Genomic DNA, 21,971 nt, shown 5'->3' on the forward strand with positions numbered 1-21,971 from the left:
AAAGTACAGTAATGTTATGCGTAACGTTAACATAAACATAATATAACATCTTACCGAGAGGGAGAGATAGCAGCCATTGCTAACAGCTAAGTAGAGTCATATGAAATCCGCATTGACCAATAAAAATGGAATCAACTGTAAAACGTGGATTACCTGCACTACCGTCAGTAGACGAAGATGATCTACTTATGTATGTTGTCTATTGATGCTTCAGACATTTATTATGTTTGATATCATTTTGAGTTGTATTCCAATGTCCGCTTTGCATCTAAAGGCAGGTCAAAAACAATTTCCCAACCAATCGGAACAATACAGTCCTATTCTATACCATTCTACATTTTCCACCCAAAATATCATAGATTGATTCTGTGTTGCTTTTTTGAGTGTTCCAACTGGACTCGCCAAACTCAAACATGTAGAACAACTTTAAACCACCTGATTTAGAACATGGAGGTCAGTTTGGGATGAGGAGGACAGCGAGTGTTAAGCTGTGTTCACACGGAGACATTTATTTTTCTCTCTGTCGCTTGATTCAAGCCTTTGGAATCGCTCTGTCGCTCTGTTTAAATCGCTCGTCAACAGGCACAATAATTGACGGACATCTGGGGGCTATAACGTTACGCAATGTCGTGATATTTGTCCACTACGAGCCACCGTAGTTGTTTACAAGCTTAAGCCTATCAGCGTGCTCCTAACGCGAGCTTGCGTATCTATCCCGGTAGTACAGACTTCACTTCATGTCAGCTCTCAGCCTGTCAATCAGCTGTCAATGCGGTTTGTTGTCACACAATAAACCAGCGGTTTGTTCCAAGCCAGTGTGATCTTTGACTCACTCTCACACGGCAGCCAATCAGCGTTGAACAGCGAGCGACTGATGCCAGCGTAATTTCGCTCGAGTTGGGATATTTCATCTCGGGCGACGAGCGAATTTTCTCCCTATCACTCTGTCTCTGTCGCTCGGACGCCCAGCGATTTTTCTCCCGGGTGAATATACGCTCAATCGCTCGTTTGCATTGACTTTGTATGTAACCTCGATGCCAGCGAAAAACTTTAATAGGTCGGTGTGAACGCAGCTTTAGGGAGCTGTCGGTGGTTACAGTTTCCACAGAGACATCAGGTGCATCAGGTTTGATTTAACACATGACTGTATTTCCTTCTGGAGATGAGTATTAATTCATATTTAACAAGTTTAGCAGAAGTACTTCCTGAATAAATGTGAATTAAAACAGTGCTTTGCCTGATACATTTGTCTGTGCCTCTCTCATAGACATTGGTCACAGAAAACATACAATCAAAGGAGACATTTCAGGCAGGAGAAAGGTTTTCCTACAGCATGGGTCAGGACCCAAAATTCTCTGCTTCTTTTGGGTCTCCATAAGCAAAACCAAAGTACTAGTATATTTTAATAGTTAGGGATGACATTTTCTCCTTTTGGGTTAAACTGCTGAAAAAGCCCCCATTTCAACATATTTCAGTGAAGCCTAAAATACAGCATGCCTCTTGTTGTCTGACCACCTCACCAAGAGGGTCTGACCCTGCTGTCAGACCACACACACACACACACACACACACACACACACACACACACACACACACACACACACACACACACACACACACACACACACACACACACACACACACACACCTGCTGTCCAGAAGTTTGAGCACAAAAGTAACCTGATCCAACACGCCTGGCGTAACACCTCATTCCCCAAAAATTCTTGGTGTCCTCCTGCCCTCAGTTCCACTCTCCCCTCTTAAACTCCTTGTATCTAATGGCTTGTATCCCAAAGTGAGAACCAAACGTATACAGCGTGTTTAAAGGGATACAGTAGCTAAAGAGCAGGTCTTTAATCCTGGGTTCAGACCTAACCAACCCCTGTAGGCACGGAGCATTCCTCCCTGTTGCAGTCATGATGGTATAGGCTACTTTTTTACATTCACTTATGCCTTTCTTGCTGTGTGAGGTGGTTTCCCCTGTATTGTTTTTATGAATGAGCGGAGCTTCGATCCGTCTTCCCGCCGGTAGCCTTTCAGACAGAGGTTGATTCGGGGCGATGACTACCTCCACTGGAGGAACGAAAGGCGTAACACAATTATCCACCACCCCGCTTTCACCACTTTCACACGGGAGGCGAGGCTTACTAATTCCACAACATTTAGCGCTTTCACAGCCTGTGTGAACGAGGCTAGTGAAATGATTTGTGTCCCATTGTTGAAACTGTTTAAGAGGCTCTTTGGCCAAAGCTTTCATAGATGGAAAGCATTAAAATGTTTGCTTTTAGTTAGTAATTGTTCCCATCAGAATTTATCACAATGTGGGGAAAAGGTTAAACTGTTTATACTTCAGTTCAATCGTATCAACACGCACACACACACGCACGCACACACACACGCACACACACACACACACACACACACACACACACACACACACACACACACACACACACACTTTAATTTCATGTTGCTAGCTTTTCTCACTATTAAAACCGATGGTTTTCTGTCTGCTGTCATCCAATGAGCTGTCTTACAGCTGCTGTTGTCCATTTACTGTAATGAGGTCAGTTTTGGAGCAAGGACAACTAGTGAAATGTGGTGGAAGACAAATTAAGACACTTTTTTTTTGCCCACATCAAGGAGAAAAATGGGAGTTTAACACTGAGAATGTGAAGGAATTCCACTGGGCTGGCCAGCGCCTTAACACCCCCCACTGCCCAATGACTGTAGGCAGCCCAAACCCTAATGTCAACATGTGAGGAGGACAGCTGCACTGAGCTGGGACACACTGACCTCCACACTGCCAACTCTCTGCTGCCCTGGGAATGGAGATTTACTAAGAAAGAGAGTGAAAGAAAGAAAGAGGAGTGGGCTGGAACAAAAGAGAAAGGAAAGAGCACTGCGGTGGAGCAACAGTTTACTGGACCTGGGGCAGTCGACCCCCCCCCCCCCCCCCCCCCACGGATAGCAGTGTTTCAATGTGCTTGGCGCGCCAGACGGGTGGGTTCAAAAATTCAGATATAGTTGGGTAAGTTGTCAGTATAATATACTGAATGTAAAAAAATCCTATGGTCATTTAACATTTCTGGCACTATAACTTGTAATGTAGCAAATCGCATCAATCTGGTACTACAAGGAGGATGAAATAAACACTAGATTTACAGTGAGTATATGCAACTGCCTTTTGAACCAGATCTGGTGCTATGCTGCTCAGTTTGTGTCTCATTTGTGGATGTATCTGTTCATACCTGGAAGTCCTGGTCATCAATGCCAAACCTCTCTCGCAGGTTTCGGAACACCAGAGGGCAGTACTCCTTGAACTTGAAATGGCTTGGCATGTTCTCCCTGTACACAGTGCACACACACACACACATCCGTGAGAATACTTCACCTAGCTTAAGAGATGCGGGACTCAAGGTAATTATGTGGATAAAATATATTTTCCCGTCAAATATTTTTGTTTCGTTAACAGCAATGGCCGGTTATGTGATACATGCATACAAATGATTGATTTGTGATATTTTGTTTGTATGATGTGATATTTTGTGCTTTATATGAATTATTTTTAATGTACCTTTTAATTGTCTCCTGCTCAGTGACGACAGGTGCAAAATAGCTCTTATAGCTAACCCTGCCACATTTACATTGATACTGATATTGATGTTGATTAATGTGCACTGTCCCTGATAGATAGATAGATAGATAGATAAATAAATAAATAAATAAATAAATAAATAAATAAATAAATAAATAAATAAATAAATAAATAAATAAATAAATAAATTAAATTTAACCTACTTGTTGAAGAGGTGGTTGTCCACTTTAATCTTGGAATAGGCCTTGAAGTCATCTGGCATGAGCATGATGGGAATCTGAACATGGCTTAGCTCATTTATCTGGAGAGACAGAGACACCAGAGAGGAGGAGAGATCATCAGGGAGGTGACATGAAATGTAAAGCAGTCAAAAAGCAGATCATCAAACTCTTATGTCCCATCAGAAATGGCTGGGGGAGGTGTCCAAAAACCCTGAAATCTTGCGAGGGAAAAAGATTAAATAAAAATCACATCCGTCCCTGCGAGATAGACAGAGAAGGATCTAGACAAGACCTAGACAAATATCACTAAACACACAGGAAACATAATGATAACCTGCTAGTGGGATAACCAATGAAGGATTACTTGTACTGTAAACACAGAGGCAGAGCTTCAAGTGGAAAGAACAGGGGACACTAATTTTATTTGGACTATGTCTGTTGCTCAAAATACTGAGGATTCAGAATATTTACTAAAAACTGTTGCTGTAGCAGGCTATAGCTCAACAATGTCAACACAGGACAGGAGTTATTTGGTGTTTCACACTTCACCACACAACATGTCACGGGTTGAACAGCTGGCCCTTTGGTGCAGTCAGAACAACCTTGAACTGAACAAGCTCAAAACTATAGAGATGATAGTGGACTTCAGAAGGAGCCCCCCCCCCCCCCCTCACTATATCTGACAGCACTGTGTCTACTGTCTACGGTCAAATGGAATCCTATAAGTTCTTGGGTTCCATACTTTCCCAGGACCTCAAGTGGGAGGCCAATGTAGGCAATATCATCAAGAAGCCTCAGCTGACAGCGGAGGCTGTACTTTCTACACCAGCTCAGGGAGTACAAAGTCTGCCAGTTTTACACTGCCATCATCATCCAGTCTGTCATCTGCAACTTCATCTCTGTCTGGTATGGGTCTGCCACTAAAGAGGACAGGCACTGACTACAATGGACAGTTAGGAATGCAGAGAAAATCATTGGTGCCAAACTGCTCTCTATCCAAGACGTGTACTCCTTCAGAGTCAAGAAAAGTGCAGGAAAGATCATCACTTCACTAAGCCATCTCACACTGGCCATGATGTGTTTGAACTCCTCCCCCACCAGACGCAAAAACAGTTTCTACACACAGGTCATCACTCTTATTAACACTTAAACCAGCCACTTGAACATTTAGCTTACACTTACTTTGGAATAATTGTGCAGACGTCAAACGATTTGACGTACGTTTACTGGGAAATAACTGAAATACCTGACTTAAAGCCTCGTTCATATTGTATAACTGTGCAATATCTGGAAACATATCTGTATAAGCCTTTGCTTACAATCCTGTGTGACCTATTTACACATAAATACTGTACATGTATGTTCTTTTCATATATACGTATTTAAAATAGACACTTTAACAGTCATCTTTTTGCAAATGTTTACCCGTGCCTTACCTGGTTTTAACTTGTGGATATACCTCTTTTTTTCTGTATGTGTTATGGAATGGAATTCACCACTCCTCATCCGCTATAATAATAATTACAACAGCTTATATAAACCAAATGAATTGAGATCAGTGTTTCCCATACATAAAGGAATTTGTGGTGGGCCGCCACAATAATATTTGGACCGCCACAATAAGATGTTGACAAAAAAAAAAAACATTTTTTTTTTTTTTTTTACAGTGCACCTGAACGCAACATGCAAGATATCCGCTGAATAAGTGTCCAATAAATGTTCATGTCATTCTGGCCAATACTTCTGTTATAGCATTTCAGTCTGGAATATGGAATATCTTTCAATAATCTATGATTTAGCTGCTAAATTGTCAAATACCGCCATCTGCTCGCTACCCAGGCACTTATGTATGTACTTAACCCAACTAACTTAACCTAACTAACTATCCGGTGTGCACAACACTGTCAGCCTAATCTCCGGCTGACACCCCAAAAACCTACAATCCGCTACAGAAAAATGTATATTGTTTGTTTATTAACTGGCCCCTCGCCTTCTATCATTTCACGAAAGTGGCAAAGCAAGTTGAGTATCCCTGACCTATAGGGAGAAATTTAGTTTGTCATTGTAAACCCACAGCACAGTAATGATGACATGTTCTTCATAGATCTAGCCTTTTAATTTTGCTCTTAAGCTTTCTCAAAGTACACCAAATTCATGCATTTTACTTTAAAATGTTTAAAAAAATCGCGCGGGGGGGGTATGTCCCCGCAACCCCCTAGGGGGTCTGCGGTCCCCCACCACAAATTCTCAAAATCCTGTGGGAAACACTGGAGATGTCCACACCCCAGTTTGGATTGGGTTGAAATTTTGCATGGCGGGGGGTAATAATGTGGGGAAGGTCATAGGCAGGTTGTGTACTCCTGGAAACCATCTTCTGCACACCACCAACATTTCCGGCCAAGCAAAAGGCACGGTTGTATTGCACAGAGGGAATATCCGCGCTTTAGCTGACTTGCTTTGTGCCTATTTGACCCGGGCAACGCCGGGTATATTGCTAGTTGTTAAATAAACTAGAGGTTGTGTAGTTTACTTTCAGGTGATTTAAAACATTAACACTTACAATACATTTGCAGTTGTGATTGCTATCCAAGATGCTGCAATTAACTCATTCCTGGCCATATACATCTCTAACGTCTTATCAGGAGTTTGCCTCCCAGCCAAATACGTGTTTGACGTGTTTTTGTTTTTATTAGTGCTTAGAGTAGTTCAAAGACTTCCCCAGCCTGTGACATGGTATCAGGTCCCTGGCCTCAAAGACAAGCCGACAACACGTGATCAAACACAACTACCGCAGCTAGAGTTGCTCCGATCGATCGGCACTTGATCGGAATCGGCCGATTTGGCCTTTTTCGGCTTTGATCGGAGTTATCAAAAGTGCCGATCAAACAAGGCCGATCAGAATGACACAAAATCTGCAAGAACTACTACCAGAGACGTTTCAATATAGAGATAGTGCACTCCCAGGCTGCCAAGTAGTATTCTTCCGGTCTCCTAAAGGGCAGCTTGTGATTGGCTGTCTCTCCGTGTCATGAAGCTTCATTGGCTCCCAAGTTTCCTTAGGGGGCGTGGTGGTAGTGGCGAAAAAGTGTTTGGAAGTTGCACTCTCTCTATAGCGAAAGCAGCTTGGGCGAGAACAAACAGCACAGCAGCTAACATGGCATCGCCTGTCTGGCAATTTTACAACTTGTTGGAGAAGGACAACAAATTTGCCGTTTGCATTGTGTGCTCAAAGGAGATACCGCGTGGAGGAACGCAGCAGAAGAGTTTCAACACTACGAACCTCATAAGACATTTGAAGGTTTCCCACGTCAAGGAATTTGAGGAGTTTACAAAGTTGGCGAGCGCAGCGAAAGAGCGTGCAGCAACCCGAACGCCACTCACTCAGCTAACTGTAACGGAGACATTGAAACGACAGCAACCCTACAGCAACGACAGCAAGAAACGAAAAGAAATAAATGCAAAGCTAATGGAATTCATATGTCTTGATCAGCAGCCGCTGTCTGTTGCGGAAGACCTCGGGTTCAAACGCCTCATGTCCTGCTTGGATCCACGTTACACGCTGCCAGGACGTAAATATTTAACTGACGTTTGCCTGCCGGAATTATACCAAATTGTGTACAAGCACATCGAGAGCCTTATGAAAGACAACACCACATCAATCAGCTTCACGACTGACATTTGGAGTTCGAGTGTCTGTCCTATGTCCATGCTGAGCCTAACTGCGCAGTTTATTGATGAAAAGTTCGGAAAAGTTCGACCTGAACAAAGTTGTACTTCACTCACAAGAGTTTTCTGGGTCACACACCGCGGAGGCTATCGCTGCAGCTTTCACAGACATGTTCCAAGCTGTGTTGGTGCACATGTTGTGTACATAGTATTATATTTTTTGTTTTATAAGACTGTATTTATTTTTCCACAGGAAAGCTACAGTACACAGTCTACTCTGTAAGCTCCAAGTTGTCTAAGAGAGTGTCTCTAGAGAGTTGCATGTTGCCTTAGCCTGCAATAAAACGGTTGTCAATTCATGATACTTTCTCATCTCCTAATTTTAATACTTAATATACAATGTCGATGTTGTTAAGAATAATTAAATATATGAATAATGCGACACAATAAATAGAAGGCTTGAATTGATGGTGATCGGTGATCGGCCATATCGGGATCGGCAGATACTGCTTCCAGTGATCGGTGATCGGCCTCAAAAAAGCTGATCGGAGCATCTCTAACCGCAGCTGTTGTTTTGAAATGGGGGAGGAGGAAAGAACACAAAAGGCGTGAGAAACGCTGCCTTGTTGCAGAGTAGGAGAAACGCCATTGAAACGCCCCTCGGCGCGCTGCCTGAGCTGGTCGCCTTGCTGCAGGGCAGCGAACGCTGGATGAGTTGTTCGCAGTAGTCAAACCCGTGACCAACATGATCGATCCGGTTCCAGCGCCTGGTCCCAAACCCAAGCCGGAACCCGTTCCTGTGTCCCAGCCCGAACGAGACGAGACAGAGTCACAACTTTGTGAGGAGGAGGAGAACGAGGACAACACAGCAACAGACAGGATTTCCCAGGAGGAGCCATTTTCCAGAGCGCATTTGTGCTGTGCAAAGACCCGCCGGGATTACATTGAAAGTGACTATGACTCTCAGCCATCACAAAGCTCCCAGTCGTCTGAAGAGGAGATGGTCACACCGTCGCCAATTGTCCATGTCGAGGGCGAGGAAGACTGGACTCCAATGCGACAGGACCCTGATGATCGCGGTAAGGAGTAATTTTGTTGTTGATATATATGCATATTGTACAGACAGTACCAGTACCAGTACCAGTACCAGCTTCACGCACAAAGTCCCAGTGATGATGTCATCACACTCACACAAAGTCCCAGTAATGATGTCGTGTGTGTGTGTGTGTGTGTGTGTGTGTGAGACTACACTGTCTCTCTGCATTCTATGATCGTATAGTTTACTGAGACACTAGTACACTACACTGTCTCTGTACTAAATGTGATTATATAGTTTACTGAGACACTACACTGTCTCTCTGTACTACATGTGATTATATAATTTACTGAGACACTAGTACACTACACTGTCTCTCTGTACTAAATGTGATTATATAGTTTACTGAGGATATGTTGCTTTTATTTCAGATGAGGAGCTGATTGTTGCACAACCCAGTGAGCCCACATCTCAGAATAAACAACCTAGATCAAAAGGTAAGATCTTGTTTCCCTCTTTTCTGTCTTTGTCCAAAATGGCTGATCTGCAAGCTCACAATTATACATGTTGTGTGTGTGTTGTAAATTGTATTGTAATGTATGTATTTCTTTATTTACAGGCCGTGGTGCAGATGGAGAGCCGATGGAGGGACAGTCCAATGACCAACCCAAGAAGAAGGGCAAAAAGAAAGACTGCACCAAAGGTATGCTCATTTTCCCTCTTTGCCCAATATAGCTGATCTACAAGCTTGTGCGTATGTGCAATGTGTGTGAGTGTGCTATAGTAATGTATTTGTATTTCTATATTTTTATAACACCTATCCTGTATCCAGAGCAGCAATGGTACTGCATGGATGAAGTGCCGTGGGAGCCAGAGGACATCCCGTTCACTGCAGTTCCTGGACCGCTCAACAGTGCTGCTGCGCTGGAGTCGGACAAGCCAGTGGACTTCCTGGAACTCATCCTGACCGAAGAGCTGCTCCAGTATGTTGTTGACCAGACCAACCTCTATGCACAGCAGCAAATTGAGGCTGGCGCAACGAGTGTAAGGCTCGATGCATGGAAACCTGTTGACCTCCCTGAACTGAAGACCTTCCTAGGGCTCCTCTTTCTGACTGGGCTCATTGTAAAGCCTGACTCCCCACTGAGGTCAGGACGGCCGAATCCCTGCCCATCTTTCGCTGAAGATTGAAAACTCCTTTTCTTTTCTTTTTTCAACTTTTTCTTTTAGTTTTCAGTGAGTCCACCTTTGGAAAAAAAACTCACCTTTTCAAGCTCCACTTGAGTCCCTCCTGAACTAACCCTTTTGATGTAGCATCTTCCCCCCCCTTCTCCACCCCAAACCCCCTCCCCCCATCTAGCATCTTCCCCCCCTTCTTCACCCCAAACCCCCCCCCCCCCCCCCCCCATTGATGTTACTCTACTGCTGCAAGGGTGTATCTGTGTAGATGATGTTCCACAGTTGATTCCACTAATGTTGACAGAATGTGACATTGTAAGTCGCTTTGGATAAAAGTGTCTGCTAAATGACGAAATGTAATGTACCGTAATGTAAAGAGACACACATGGGCCCCGCGCACACACACACATTCACACTCACTCACACTGAGTAAACTGTATTGTTGAATGTAAAAAAAGCACTTCATGTATATATATATATATATATTTTTTTTTGTCATTTGTGTCATAACGAATAGTATTTACATGTCTGATGTCAATACAGTTCAAAATAAAAGAATTGAGAGCGAGTTCTGCCTGAGATTGTGTCCTTTACAAAAATGCCTTTTTCTCCAATTTTTCTTCTCAGAGAGACCTTTTTGGTGAAAACAGGGTGTATATAAATGGCTATAAGTAGAGTACAGAACATGCTAAAAGCTCACTTTTTTTTCCTGATGAACCCAGAGACGTACATCTTCATTTTGAGGTATTGCAAATCACTTTGGTGCTAATAGATAATTTACTGTGGGTCTTGAAAGATGACCAACAATTATGAAAATCTTTGGCCTGAGCTAAATATTGGCAGTCCTAAACTGGCCATGAATGATTTAACCGTCCATATTGAATAAACAGTGAGGCTTCAAACCCATATGATACTACAGGCTTTATTACATTGCAGGAGTGTCCATTTGGCTGGCCATGCACCACACCTCTGTAACACGTACATGACATCTGACATTTGTTATTAGGGCTGTGGCGATTCACTTATCTCCCGATTCGATACTATCACGATTCTTGGGTGCCGATTCGATTTATATTGCGATTCTTAAGTATTGCGATTCTACGATTATTGCGATTCGATATTACGATTTATTGCGATTTTTGTTTATTTTTTTCTTTTCTTTTTTCAGTTTGTTTGCTTTTTTACACTAGATTAGAACATGGGAAAAGTTGAATCATACACTAGAGACTGTATATTATATATCATGAGTAGGGCTGGGCGATATAGTTAAAAACAGGGGCGGACTGGGATCATAATTCAGGCCGGGCATTAGATACCAAGCAGGCCAGGCCGATATGGGCCGACGCGCGTGAAATTTGGGCCGTTTGAAGCCCAATTTGGGCCGTTTGAAGCCAGATTTGGGCCGTTTGAAGTCCAATTTTACAATGAGATGCACCCACTTTAACCCTGAAGTGTAATTATTACTTCAGACTAACTAATAAAGTAATAAAACCACTAGTAAACCAGTAGGCGGCGCCTGGCCTGCTGTTCAGTGAGTGGCCTGACTGCAAGGACCCCAAAAAAAAAAAAAAAAAAAAAAAAAACTTTTTTCTTTTTGCGATTATAGATTCTGGAATAAAAGATCGATTCAAAAAATCGTGACATTAAAAATCGCGATACTTAGGTGAATCGATTTTTTCCCCCACCCCTATTTGTTATGGTGACTCAAGCACAGCTTGATACACACATGACCCATGACCCATGATCGTGTGTGTGTGTGTGTGTGTGTGTGTGTGTGTGTGTGTGTGTGTGTGTGAGATGCCAAGTGCTGGCAGGTTGATTTAATCTATTAAAAGCCACTCTTCAGGATAGCAGCCACACTGGTAATAAGTATTTTCAATCAACCCAAATATTCAATCCATTCTTTTTTCCTTCATGTAACTTTAAGCACACACACACAAAAGAAGAAGTTAGTGTGTTCCTCTACAGTAGTACAGCCCCAAATGAGCTTTAAATTGCTCACAGGTAATACCAGGGTAATACAGACAAGCGGTGGTATCGTATGACAATTCCAGCAGCTGCTTGAGAAGACGCAGCCAAATATTTAGCCAGTGGGGATTGACTGAGGTCCTGTAATGCTGCAGGAACATCACAGCAGATGGTGCATTGTATGGCCTCAGCATGACTGACTAACTGTCTGTCTGTCTGTCTGTCTGTCTGTCTGACTGCCTGCCTGTCTGTCTGTCTGTCTGTCTGTCTGTCTGCCTGTCTGCCTGTCTGTCTGTCTGACTGACTGTCTGTCTGTCTGTCTGTCTGTCTGCCTGTCTGCCTGCCTGTCTGTCTGTCTGTCTGTCTGTCTGACTGTCTGTCTGTCTGTCTGACTAACTGTCTGTCTGTCTGTCTGTCTACTGTCTGTCTGTCTGTTGTCTGTCTGTCTGACTAACGGTCTGTCTGTCTGTCTATCTGTCTGTCTGACTAACTGTCTGTCTATTGTCTGTCTGTCTGTCTGTCTGTCTCACTGTCTGTCTGTCTGTCTGACTGACTGACTGACTGACTGACTGACTGGCTTGCTGTCTGTCTGTCTGTCTGACTGACTGGCTTGCTGGCTGTCTGTCTGTCTGACTGACTGGCTTGCTGTCTGTCTGTCTGTCTGTCTGTCTGACTGACTGACTGACTGACTGACTGGCTGGCTGGCTGGCTGTCTGTCTGACTGAGTGATGAAAGCATCTGGTACACTTTGGAGGGTAAAGTAAAGACAGTGTTTCTCACTTGAACATACAAATTTTTTCTTGTGATTCTGTTCTGAGCTAATACCAATGCATGTTGAAGAGGGCTGACTATCTACTGTATCGATGCTAAGCCTATCCGGTGATTGTGATTGACTGGTTGATCTTAAAAGAAGAATACGTAGTTAATCCCACAGCCTGAGCCGATCAAGTTATATAATACAATATGATAACTGTGCAAAATGCTGTGGGTTGATCTGAGTTGTCTTCCCCTTTATTTAGCGCTAGGTGGGGGATAGGGGATAAACAATAACAGGGTTTGGCAAAAAAGATTGCCCAACGGCCCGTAAAACATTGACTCACTTGGGTGAGTTGACTGTCCACTCAGGGGTCCAATAGTGCAGGTGCCCAAAATGTTTCAGGTCTCACTATCTCTCAGCCAATAACAACCATGTTTGTCTTGGCCTCTCTCGGCCTTTCACAAAGCAAGATGAGAAAGTTAAGCCCTATTCGCCCGGGACTAGTATTACCTGGGGACCTCGTGATATAGAAATGACCCCCCGGCGTCTGTGTTTTTGGGGGTGCATTCACACTGGATGAGCGAAGTCTGTGTTTTACTCAAATTTACTGACATCCCGGTGGAGTTACAGCCTCCAGCTGGCTGGATAAAGTAAGCAGCAGAATCATTTGGCCTTCCGATCAGAACTTTTCAAAATAAAAGCTTTTGTACAAACTTGATGGATAAAATACACAAATTGAACTGATGTCTCACAAATTGTACATACCCTTGGAAAAGGTTATATTGCATTTAGTTACATATCTTTTGATATTGTAGTGCTGAAGAATTATTGTACTAAAACTACATTAGGCTTGCTCTTATCACTCAGAATTAAACAGGCCAATTTCAAAAATTGTGTTTCAAGAAATAACAGACTGTGTCTACTTTGTATTTGTTCTGCTGGTCTCTTTTCATTCAAACATTAAACTTGAGGTTCCTCTTATTGTTCTTATGTTTCATTAGATTACCTACTACGGGGTACGGTGGCCCAGTCGGTAGCACTGTCGCCTCACAGCTAGAAGGTCCTGAGTTCGATTCTCGCCTGGGACGCTGTGGGCGCTGGAGTTGTGACCCCCCCATATCTTCAGTGCCTACTGCCCAGGTGGGCTATCTCGTCGAAAGGGCCTTTCTGTGTGGAGTTTGCATGTTATCCCCGTACCCCCCAGGGGGTTCCTCCGTACATAACCCCCCACTAAAAACATGCAGAAGATCGTCATCCGACCAGTGACGACAACATCTGAAGTTGGTCCAATGATGGTCCCCGGGCGCTGGAAAGAAAAAGCGACCACTACTCCTGGCCTGCCCCCTGGAGGAAAGGACAAGCCTGGATGGGTCAAATGCAGAGGACATATTTCACCGACCACCGTCAGCATGAGTGTGTGTTGTGGCCGCATGCATGTGTTGTAGTGTTCGTGTGACAATAAAGACGGGCTTCCGTCTGAAATCGTGTTTTTACTTATTTTTGTTGTCGTCGTGAATTTATTTTGAAGGCAAAATCACTAAACCGGAAGGGACGTGAAACTGATGCTAGCTGCAGCGTGCATACGTGTAGATAACAGAGATCTTCCAGCTCATGCCGTCAAGGTGACAGGAATAGATCATGATCAATCCTGTACTGCGCTAGTAGCAATGTCCAAGTAAAGATTTTTTTTAATTGTTTTTTCAATGTTACAGCGAGTTACATTTACATAAAGGCCTCTCACCAGTTAGTTTTGGGGGCTCATGCATGAATTCAATAGGTGCAACATGTAGAACTCTAACCCACAGACTTGGCCAGGCAAGTGAAAAGAAAAAACCTGAACTCTGCAGCAGATTGGCCAATGGGGTGTATGCAAACACCATTGACCACTACTCCCACACACCTCAGCCAATGTGCACTAATTGAGCAGAGTAGTACTACTATGCTATGCTACTATGCTCAATTAGCGCAGGCACAGCCTTCCTAGGCTGTTTTCTTTAGGCACAGCTCTTTCATGTTGCAAGTAGGGTTGTCAAAAGTACCGATAATATCAAAAAGTATCAATACTGAAAATTTGAAACGGATACAATACTCATTTTCAACTGGTATCGATAGTATCGATAAGTATCAATACTAAAAATTTGAAACTGATACAATACTCATTTGCAACAGTTTCAATACCATCAGTGCTGTCTTTAAGTGAAAAATCACTGATTTTTCCCTCCCTATCATTGGTGGGTATCTGTTGCTTCAACAAGCTAAACGTGTTCTGATGGCTACAGCAGGGCTAATCTGCTGTCTAAATTCAAAGTTTGATCAGGCCTAGACTATGGAGAAGTGTGTGTCTGTCCGTCCATCTGTCTAACTTTATTTTTATGCCTCTTGATGTGTCGTCATCCCCCCTTCCCGTGGCATCGAAAATGGTATCAAGTATCGATATTTTCCCGAGTATCGGTATTGAAGTAGAAATTCTAGTATCGTGACATCCCTAGTTGCAAGAGCTACAATTCAAGATGGAAATGCCTCCATCTTAAAGCCCATCAAGGATTATTGTAAGTTTCTTTAAGCACAGAAAGAGTAGTGAAAAATACATGAAAACCTGACTAAATTAGTGCACATCATTAACAGAAGATGCAGAGAGAAACAGCATGAAAGAATGTAAGATAGAAGAGATAAGACCATAAGGTGTCTGAAAAAGAAAGCATGTGGGAAAGAATTTAAGAGAGAAACAGATGAGAAAAAGAAAGCATATGAAAAAGATAAGACAGCACATATGGGAAAGAGAGCATCAGAGAGAGATTCAACTCTCCAGATGCCATGTCTATCTGTGCATGTGTCAGTGCCCTGGTGTGACAGGCAGCGACGTCACAGTGATGCTACTCTGTGAGGAGGCGTCACCACAACAACAAAGCTCTATTTCACAGAGGTGGAGCACGCGTGCACGCACGCACACACACACACACACACACACACACACACACACACACACACACACACACACACACACACACACACACTTCTGTGAGGACACTAGACTGTACAAACACTATAAATGTTGCATGCAAATAAAATATTTGCATACATGCATGCATACACATACACAAACACAGACTGAGGTGGAACTGGGTCTGTTAGACGAGGGAAAGGATAGCCGTTCTCTCGAGCCGGCCTAGAAAACAATTTCCATCAGTTTGAAGGTTACATAATTGCTTAGACTGGCGCACAGGCCAGATACAACCACCACCTGTCACCAGTTTCTACACCACTAGCGTTTTAGTGGCAAATGTTCTACAACTATCCTCATGCTCTCTAGAAAACGGAAAACAAAAATGGCACATGTGCAACTTGAGACTCTTAAGTCAAGATTAATACTGTATATTCAATAATTTTCACAAATCATGCTTGTGAAGTTCTCTCCCTTGTAGGGGTGTTAATGGTTCACAAAATTCACGGTTCGATACAACACAGGGGTGTCACGGTTCAGTACATTTTTGATACAGCAAAATGAGTAGAACTGACAGAGAAATGTCCTTGATTTAAATGGTTTTAATTTACTTTACACATTTATTTTATTATTTTCACATTCTAGTAAACAAAAAAATATATATATATATATATATTTAAGCAATATAGCATGAGAGCTAGTGTGTTGTGGCAAATATATCCCGCTGATCAGTTGTTATCCCACGAGGCCGCAGGCCGAGTGGGATAACAACTGATCAGCGGGATATATGCCACAACACACGCTGCTCGAGTGCTATATTGCTTAAATATATATATTTTTCGTATCAGTTTTAGTTGACCATGATATCATTGTTCAGTTTGCAACACTTTGCAAAGCCTTGTACCTAAATGGTTCAATACAAATATGCATATTTTTTTACACCCCTACTCCGTTGTTAAGTTTTGGGTTGAGCGGTAGGCCACAGCACCAAAGATTGCTCTGATGTTAAACCTTTTGAAGTGAGCCCGTTTCGTATAAAGTCCCAGCAATCAGGGACACCTAAGGCGTTTTCCCACATGTGTACCGGAAAATTACCTGTAAGTCAATATCGGACATTTCCCTTCACACTTCGGCTCGCGCATGTGGGAATCTATCAGCGAATTTGCCTGTATGTTGGGGGGCGGGGCGGCACTGCAGAGCGGGTGGGGAGTGACGTGTCGGCAAAACTCCGAATGGTGAAATAAGTTTGCTTGTTTATCCGTTCACCTGCGTCGCGTTGAAGCACTTTTTACAGACTGGCTTCGTTTGATGTGTCCGGGCTTGCCTTCGCTGTCGGCAACGTAAGCAAAATACTTCCACATTTCGCTTCATGCATTTGCTTCGTCTGTGTCCCTGTCGGGCTGTGCCTGTGACTGAAGGAGGAGGAGGACTGTGGCCACAGAGAGCGAGCAGGCAGCAGAGATAAGAGGAGAGAGGGGAAAATCAGCACGCCCACACATTATTATCACAAGATCATTTCGCCAGTTTGCTTTAATGTGCGCGAATGATTAGATTATGCCCGCTGGAACATTAACACATTGAGTGCCACAGCGCTTCAGTAAAATTGTCTGCAGCCTGTGCCAGATTCACTTCCATTCAGTTGAAAACAGCTATAGAATTTTTTCTATTAGGGCTATATTGACGGGGCTGGACTTTAATGAAACATTGAACACTCCTGCTTCTTCCAAAGAAGAAATTTTGTTTCTAGACAGTTCCATTATGAAATGACAGCCTCTGAAAAAAGTGCACTTTCAAGGGTTTTCTGTCGTTTTTTTTTACTTTCCAAGATATAGTCACTTTTATGAATACCTTTTGCACTCTAATTTCGAGCACATTCACTGACTCTGGCTGGTGTTTTCTGATGTGGTGGCGTGGTGTGGTTTCTGTGCAGCCTGCGTGCCCCCCCCTTCTCCACCTCTGAGCTGTGGGCTCCTCCCCACACGCACAGAGTTTGTTTTCTCGACTCCGTTTTTGCCCCGGACGGATCCCAGCGCGCATCAAGGAAATGCAAAACGCGACTGAACGAAAAGGCTTGGCCGTTCGGCTTCGGATGCTGGCTTTCTGGCAGGGAAGCGTGTGGAGATAGATAGAAGCATAAGAGCTCAGTTGTGAGCGCGGATGCAGCCGAGCCCACTCTCCGCTGCAGACAGAGCAATATATACGGCTCTGGCTGAAGCATGCATTGGTTTCCTCTTTGATCACGTCTTTCCCTGCTGTCTCATGCACAAAGTAAAGGATCTGAGGTGGGTGGCGCAGCTTCCCTGTCGATGTTTAAGGTGGCGCCGTGTGATCCCTTGAAGGGATTCATGCTCACTGGCTAGGTACGACCTTAAACAGCAGAATTATGGAATAATATGAATTATGATTTTAGGACGTCCACAGACGTCCTTGGCACTCCTCGTTACATTTTTTTAGGACGTCCAGAGACGTCCTTGGCACTCAATGTGTTAAGCAACGTGTGTACACCTCGCCCATGAGAGTGTCGCGGGAAATGACTGGACCCCGTTCTACACTTAAGTCCGCTATCGCGCATACCGCTCTTCTGACTGGCTCGACACTGGTGAAATCTCCGCGATGACGGGGTCGCGCTTATACCGGCACGACGACTTTCTCACATGCAGGCATTAGACCACATTCCGGTCATTTAGCGGTACAAAGCGCATGTGGGAAAACGGCTCTAGTGTTGTTCTCATTTACTTCAGGAGGCATGGGCTCCCTGGGGGTGGGAAAAAGCCACCTTGGTCCCATCCTTGAAAGAAGAAATCCTCCCTGGGGAATCCAGACTGGCAAGTTGCTACAGCACCAGCCAGACACAGTCGTACAGTGAGGTGAAGAGACTACCATCGACTACAGTAACACACACGGCGGCCCCCCAAAGGGATTTTTGCTCTTTCCTCCTAATTACGCCTAGCATGGCTTTTATTGACGGTACCTGCACTTCACTGCTGTGGTTCTCATCGGCTGACGTCTTTTTGTTGGCTTCTATTTGTGAGATGCATCCCACATTATCTGGGAGAGATGCAGAAATGCAACCATCAAGGATGGATATTAAAATTCACTGTAAATATATCGTCCAAGATGTTTGTACTGAGTTCCAAGATGGATGGGGTAAGAAAGAAAATGGGAAAAACAGTAAAAACAAAGCTTTAAAAAATGAGGAACCTTCACTTGAGATGAATGGGAGTTGTGTCCAAAAATCTTAACCGTAGAAAAGAAAACCGTTAAATTGATCTCAGAGACAGTGAATTATCTGAAGCTATACTGAGTCTACGCTGTGCAGTAAATTCACAGAGTAAGTCTCCTTCCAAATTAAGTCCTTGTGATTTATCTGCTAGGCTATCATGTTATCATTCCGGTCTTCAGTGTTGTAGAGTAGGTCTCGTGTTTTCGTTTGAATCTGACTCCTCCAACGTCAATGTCAGCGTTTATCTCCCTGGCTGCAGCTATCAGAGTTGCAGCCAAGTTTCACACCGCCACTTCCTGTTTGTCTCCATGGTGATGAAGGCTGGCTTTCCGGCCCAGAGTGAAGCAAGCGTGCGCTGTTGCTCCATTGGACAGGAAGTCGGTGTAGTCAGCGTGCTGCTCGGTCAGCAACATGGCATCACGTTATCTCTCTGAACAATGACATAGATGAGTCACTCTTAACTGACTGACGACAGCTCATTGATAGTGTTGTTGTCAGCAGAAAAAAGTAACGCATTTCACTCCTGATAAAAGGTGATGAATAATATTCAGATTTAAGAACCACATTGTATTGAGTTATTTCTATGGGATAGGATAATCTCATATTTGTGAGCACAAATAAATCTCCAGAAGAAAAGCCAGAAATTAAGGAAGCAAGTAAGACTAGTCCGTTATGCCATCAGGATCAGGATATGTAGCCTGGAGTGGTGCATTACACAATGAACTGGGAAACTATTCAGGGTACAGTCACGTTTTTAATATTTTTTTTAATTCCTGTAAACTAATTTAACCTCCAACATACAGTATATAAACAATGTGTCACTGATTTAATTGAATTGAATTTATTTATCTATTTGAGAGAGACAATACACATTAACGAACATTACTGTAAATGCGCCACTGTTAGCCGGATCCAGATTTCAGATCATGAGATGGCTAATTATTTTCAACTGCTGTCCCTTGGAACTCCAGTTAGAATTGCCAGTGCCTCACACACCCCAGGAGTATTAACCCTGACATAACACGTCTTTTGATGGTGGGAGGAAACCGGAGCACCCGGAGGAAACCCACGCGAACACAGGGAGGTCATGCAAACTCCACACAGAAAGGATGTGGGATGGACCGGGGTTCGAACCCGTCACCTTCTTGCTGTGCGGCAGCAGCGCTAATCACTGAGCCACCATGACCACATCTAAAAAGTCATTGTAGTTACAGTAAGTGGCAATTTCGTTCCTCTTGAAAAAGGAAGAGTGAAGCTGTCACGTCTTCATCACTAAGGGGCCGTGTCGACAGGAAGCGTTTAATTGGGCTCCCAGTGCCTTTTTGCAATTCATTCTTGATGGTAGGGAAGGACGCGCTCGGAATGCTGCTCTTCCCTGCACCACACCTGGCGTTTAAGTGCTCTCGGCGGCTTGTGTTTTTGGGCGGAGCAGTCTGGGCACCTCAAGCAGAGAAAAGTTCAACTTTTGGAGAGGCGTGCTGCTTATCAATGTCACTTTTTTCGACAGCAAGAAAATAAACAGTGTCTGTGTGCGTTGGAAGCGCTCTGGACATGATTTCCAAAGCATTCTGACCTGAAGAAAATGTTTCCTGTCGACACGCCCCCCTACAAGGTACTGGTCGTACGTACATCGCACATATATTTCTCACTGTGCAAGCCAGAAACCTATGAGGTCACATGACTGTATCACAGTCACATGCATATAAGCATAAGCGTCAGTCACCAACCAACTGTTGGCTAAACCTGCTTGCAGCTGGCATTTGATCTATTTTAACAACCTCTCACATTAGCACCAACGGTCAAACCAAATGCGAGAGAGAGAGAGAGAGAGGAGAGCTGCTGCAGACGGGACACGCCCACACAGTCCGCGGGAGAAAATACACTCTAAAATCTAATTGATTCTCATTACTTTTGTCATGACTGTCAAACCTAAATTTATATACTTTGCGACGTTCATCATCGTTCAAATTTGGCTGGTGGCTTATTACCATATGTTCCTGTGATGTGATGAACTCAAAATGCTAAATAATAATAAAAATATTTCTGGTTTCCAGGGACTTTAAACATTAGACATACGTAATGGTAGCAGCTACAGTACGGTACAGTACAGCTACTACACTTTGTGTATGTTAAGGAGTCTCGTGGCCTGCGGGAAGAAACTGTCCCTCAAGCGATTTGTGTGTGCTTTTGGGACCCTGTATCTTCTCCCTGAGGGTAACAGGGAGAACAGGCTGTTGTGGGGATGGTTTGTGTCTTTGATGATCTTCAAGGACCTCCTGAGGCACCGCTGATTATACAGTTCCTGCAGTTCTGGCAGCTCACATCCTGTTACGTGCTGGGCCGCGCGCCTCACTCTTCGTAGCGCCCTGCGGTCCATGGTGGTACAGTTCCCGTACCAGGTGGTGAAGCAGCCAGTCAGCAGGCTTTCAATGGTGACTCTGTAGTCCCTAAGGATTTCTGGCCTTAGCCCAAATTTCTTCAGGCGCCTGAGTCCGTGTAGTCGCTGTTGGGCCTTTTTGACAACAGTGGCGGTGTGACCAGCCCATGTCAGGTCCTGGTGGATGTTGACTCCCATTGAAGCTGTCCACCCTTTCCACCACTGTGCCGTTGATGGTGATTGGGGAGTGTGCCCCCCCCCCCCCCTCCTCCTGTAGTCTACAATGATCTCCTTGGTCTTGGAGACGTTCAGAGAGAGGTGGTTGTCCTGGCACCATTGTTCCAGGGCCCCCACCTCCTCTCTGTAGGCCGTTTCGTCGCTCTTGGAGATCAGCCCCACGACCGCTGTGTCGTCTGCAAACTTCACGATGGTGTTCGAAGATTGAGTCGCCACGCAGTCATGGGTGTAGAGGTCGTACCAGAAGGGGCTGGAGACGCACCCCTGGGGCGCTCCTATGCTGATGGTCAGTGGGGAGGAGGTGAGGTTGCCCACTCTCGCCTCCTGGCGGCGGTCTGTCAGGAAATCCAGGATCCAGTCACACATTGCTGTGTTTAGTCCCAGATTGTGATTGTGTGATGTCAGACCTGCCCCTTGTGAGGTCACCAATGATGTCATACCTCAAATGTATAGGGTATAAAAGCAATGTTCTACTATGCTATGCTACCTCTCTCATGTTGCTTCTGCCTTGCTATTAGGGGTGGGAATCGCTGAGTAGCTCACGATACGATATCGTCACGATACTTGGCCCTCGATAACGATATTATCACGATACTGCGATACTGCGATAATCGATATATTGGAAGACGATACATCACGATACCTGTGTAACTGAAGAGAAAAAAATACCCCTAAAAGGCAAGAAGCAGGTATTATGTATTTATTAGCAGAATTGACATGAACTCTCTCAGAGTTCACTCACTCACTCATACCATTTTCGATACCACG

At 44.1% G+C, this 21,971-nt stretch overlaps 1 protein-coding gene across 1 annotated transcript in view; it reads right to left on the reverse strand.

The window, feature by feature from the left end:
* pip4k2aa (phosphatidylinositol-5-phosphate 4-kinase, type II, alpha a) overlaps positions 1 to 21,971 on the reverse strand; it is a 70,284-nt gene that overhangs the window by 26,980 nt on the left and 21,333 nt on the right. Inside the window, exons 2-3 of the mRNA XM_083631975.1 lie at positions 3,802 to 3,899; positions 3,252 to 3,348 (exon numbers count right to left, since the gene is read on the reverse strand). Of these exons, the coding sequence (XP_083488101.1) occupies positions 3,252 to 3,348; positions 3,802 to 3,899 (195 nt within the window). The remainder of the gene's footprint in view (positions 1 to 3,251; positions 3,349 to 3,801; positions 3,900 to 21,971) is intronic.

The sequence above is a fragment of the Poromitra crassiceps genome, assembly GCF_964638095.1.
Source record: "Poromitra crassiceps genome assembly, chromosome: 2".
Lineage (NCBI taxonomy): Eukaryota > Metazoa > Chordata > Actinopteri > Beryciformes > Melamphaidae > Poromitra > Poromitra crassiceps.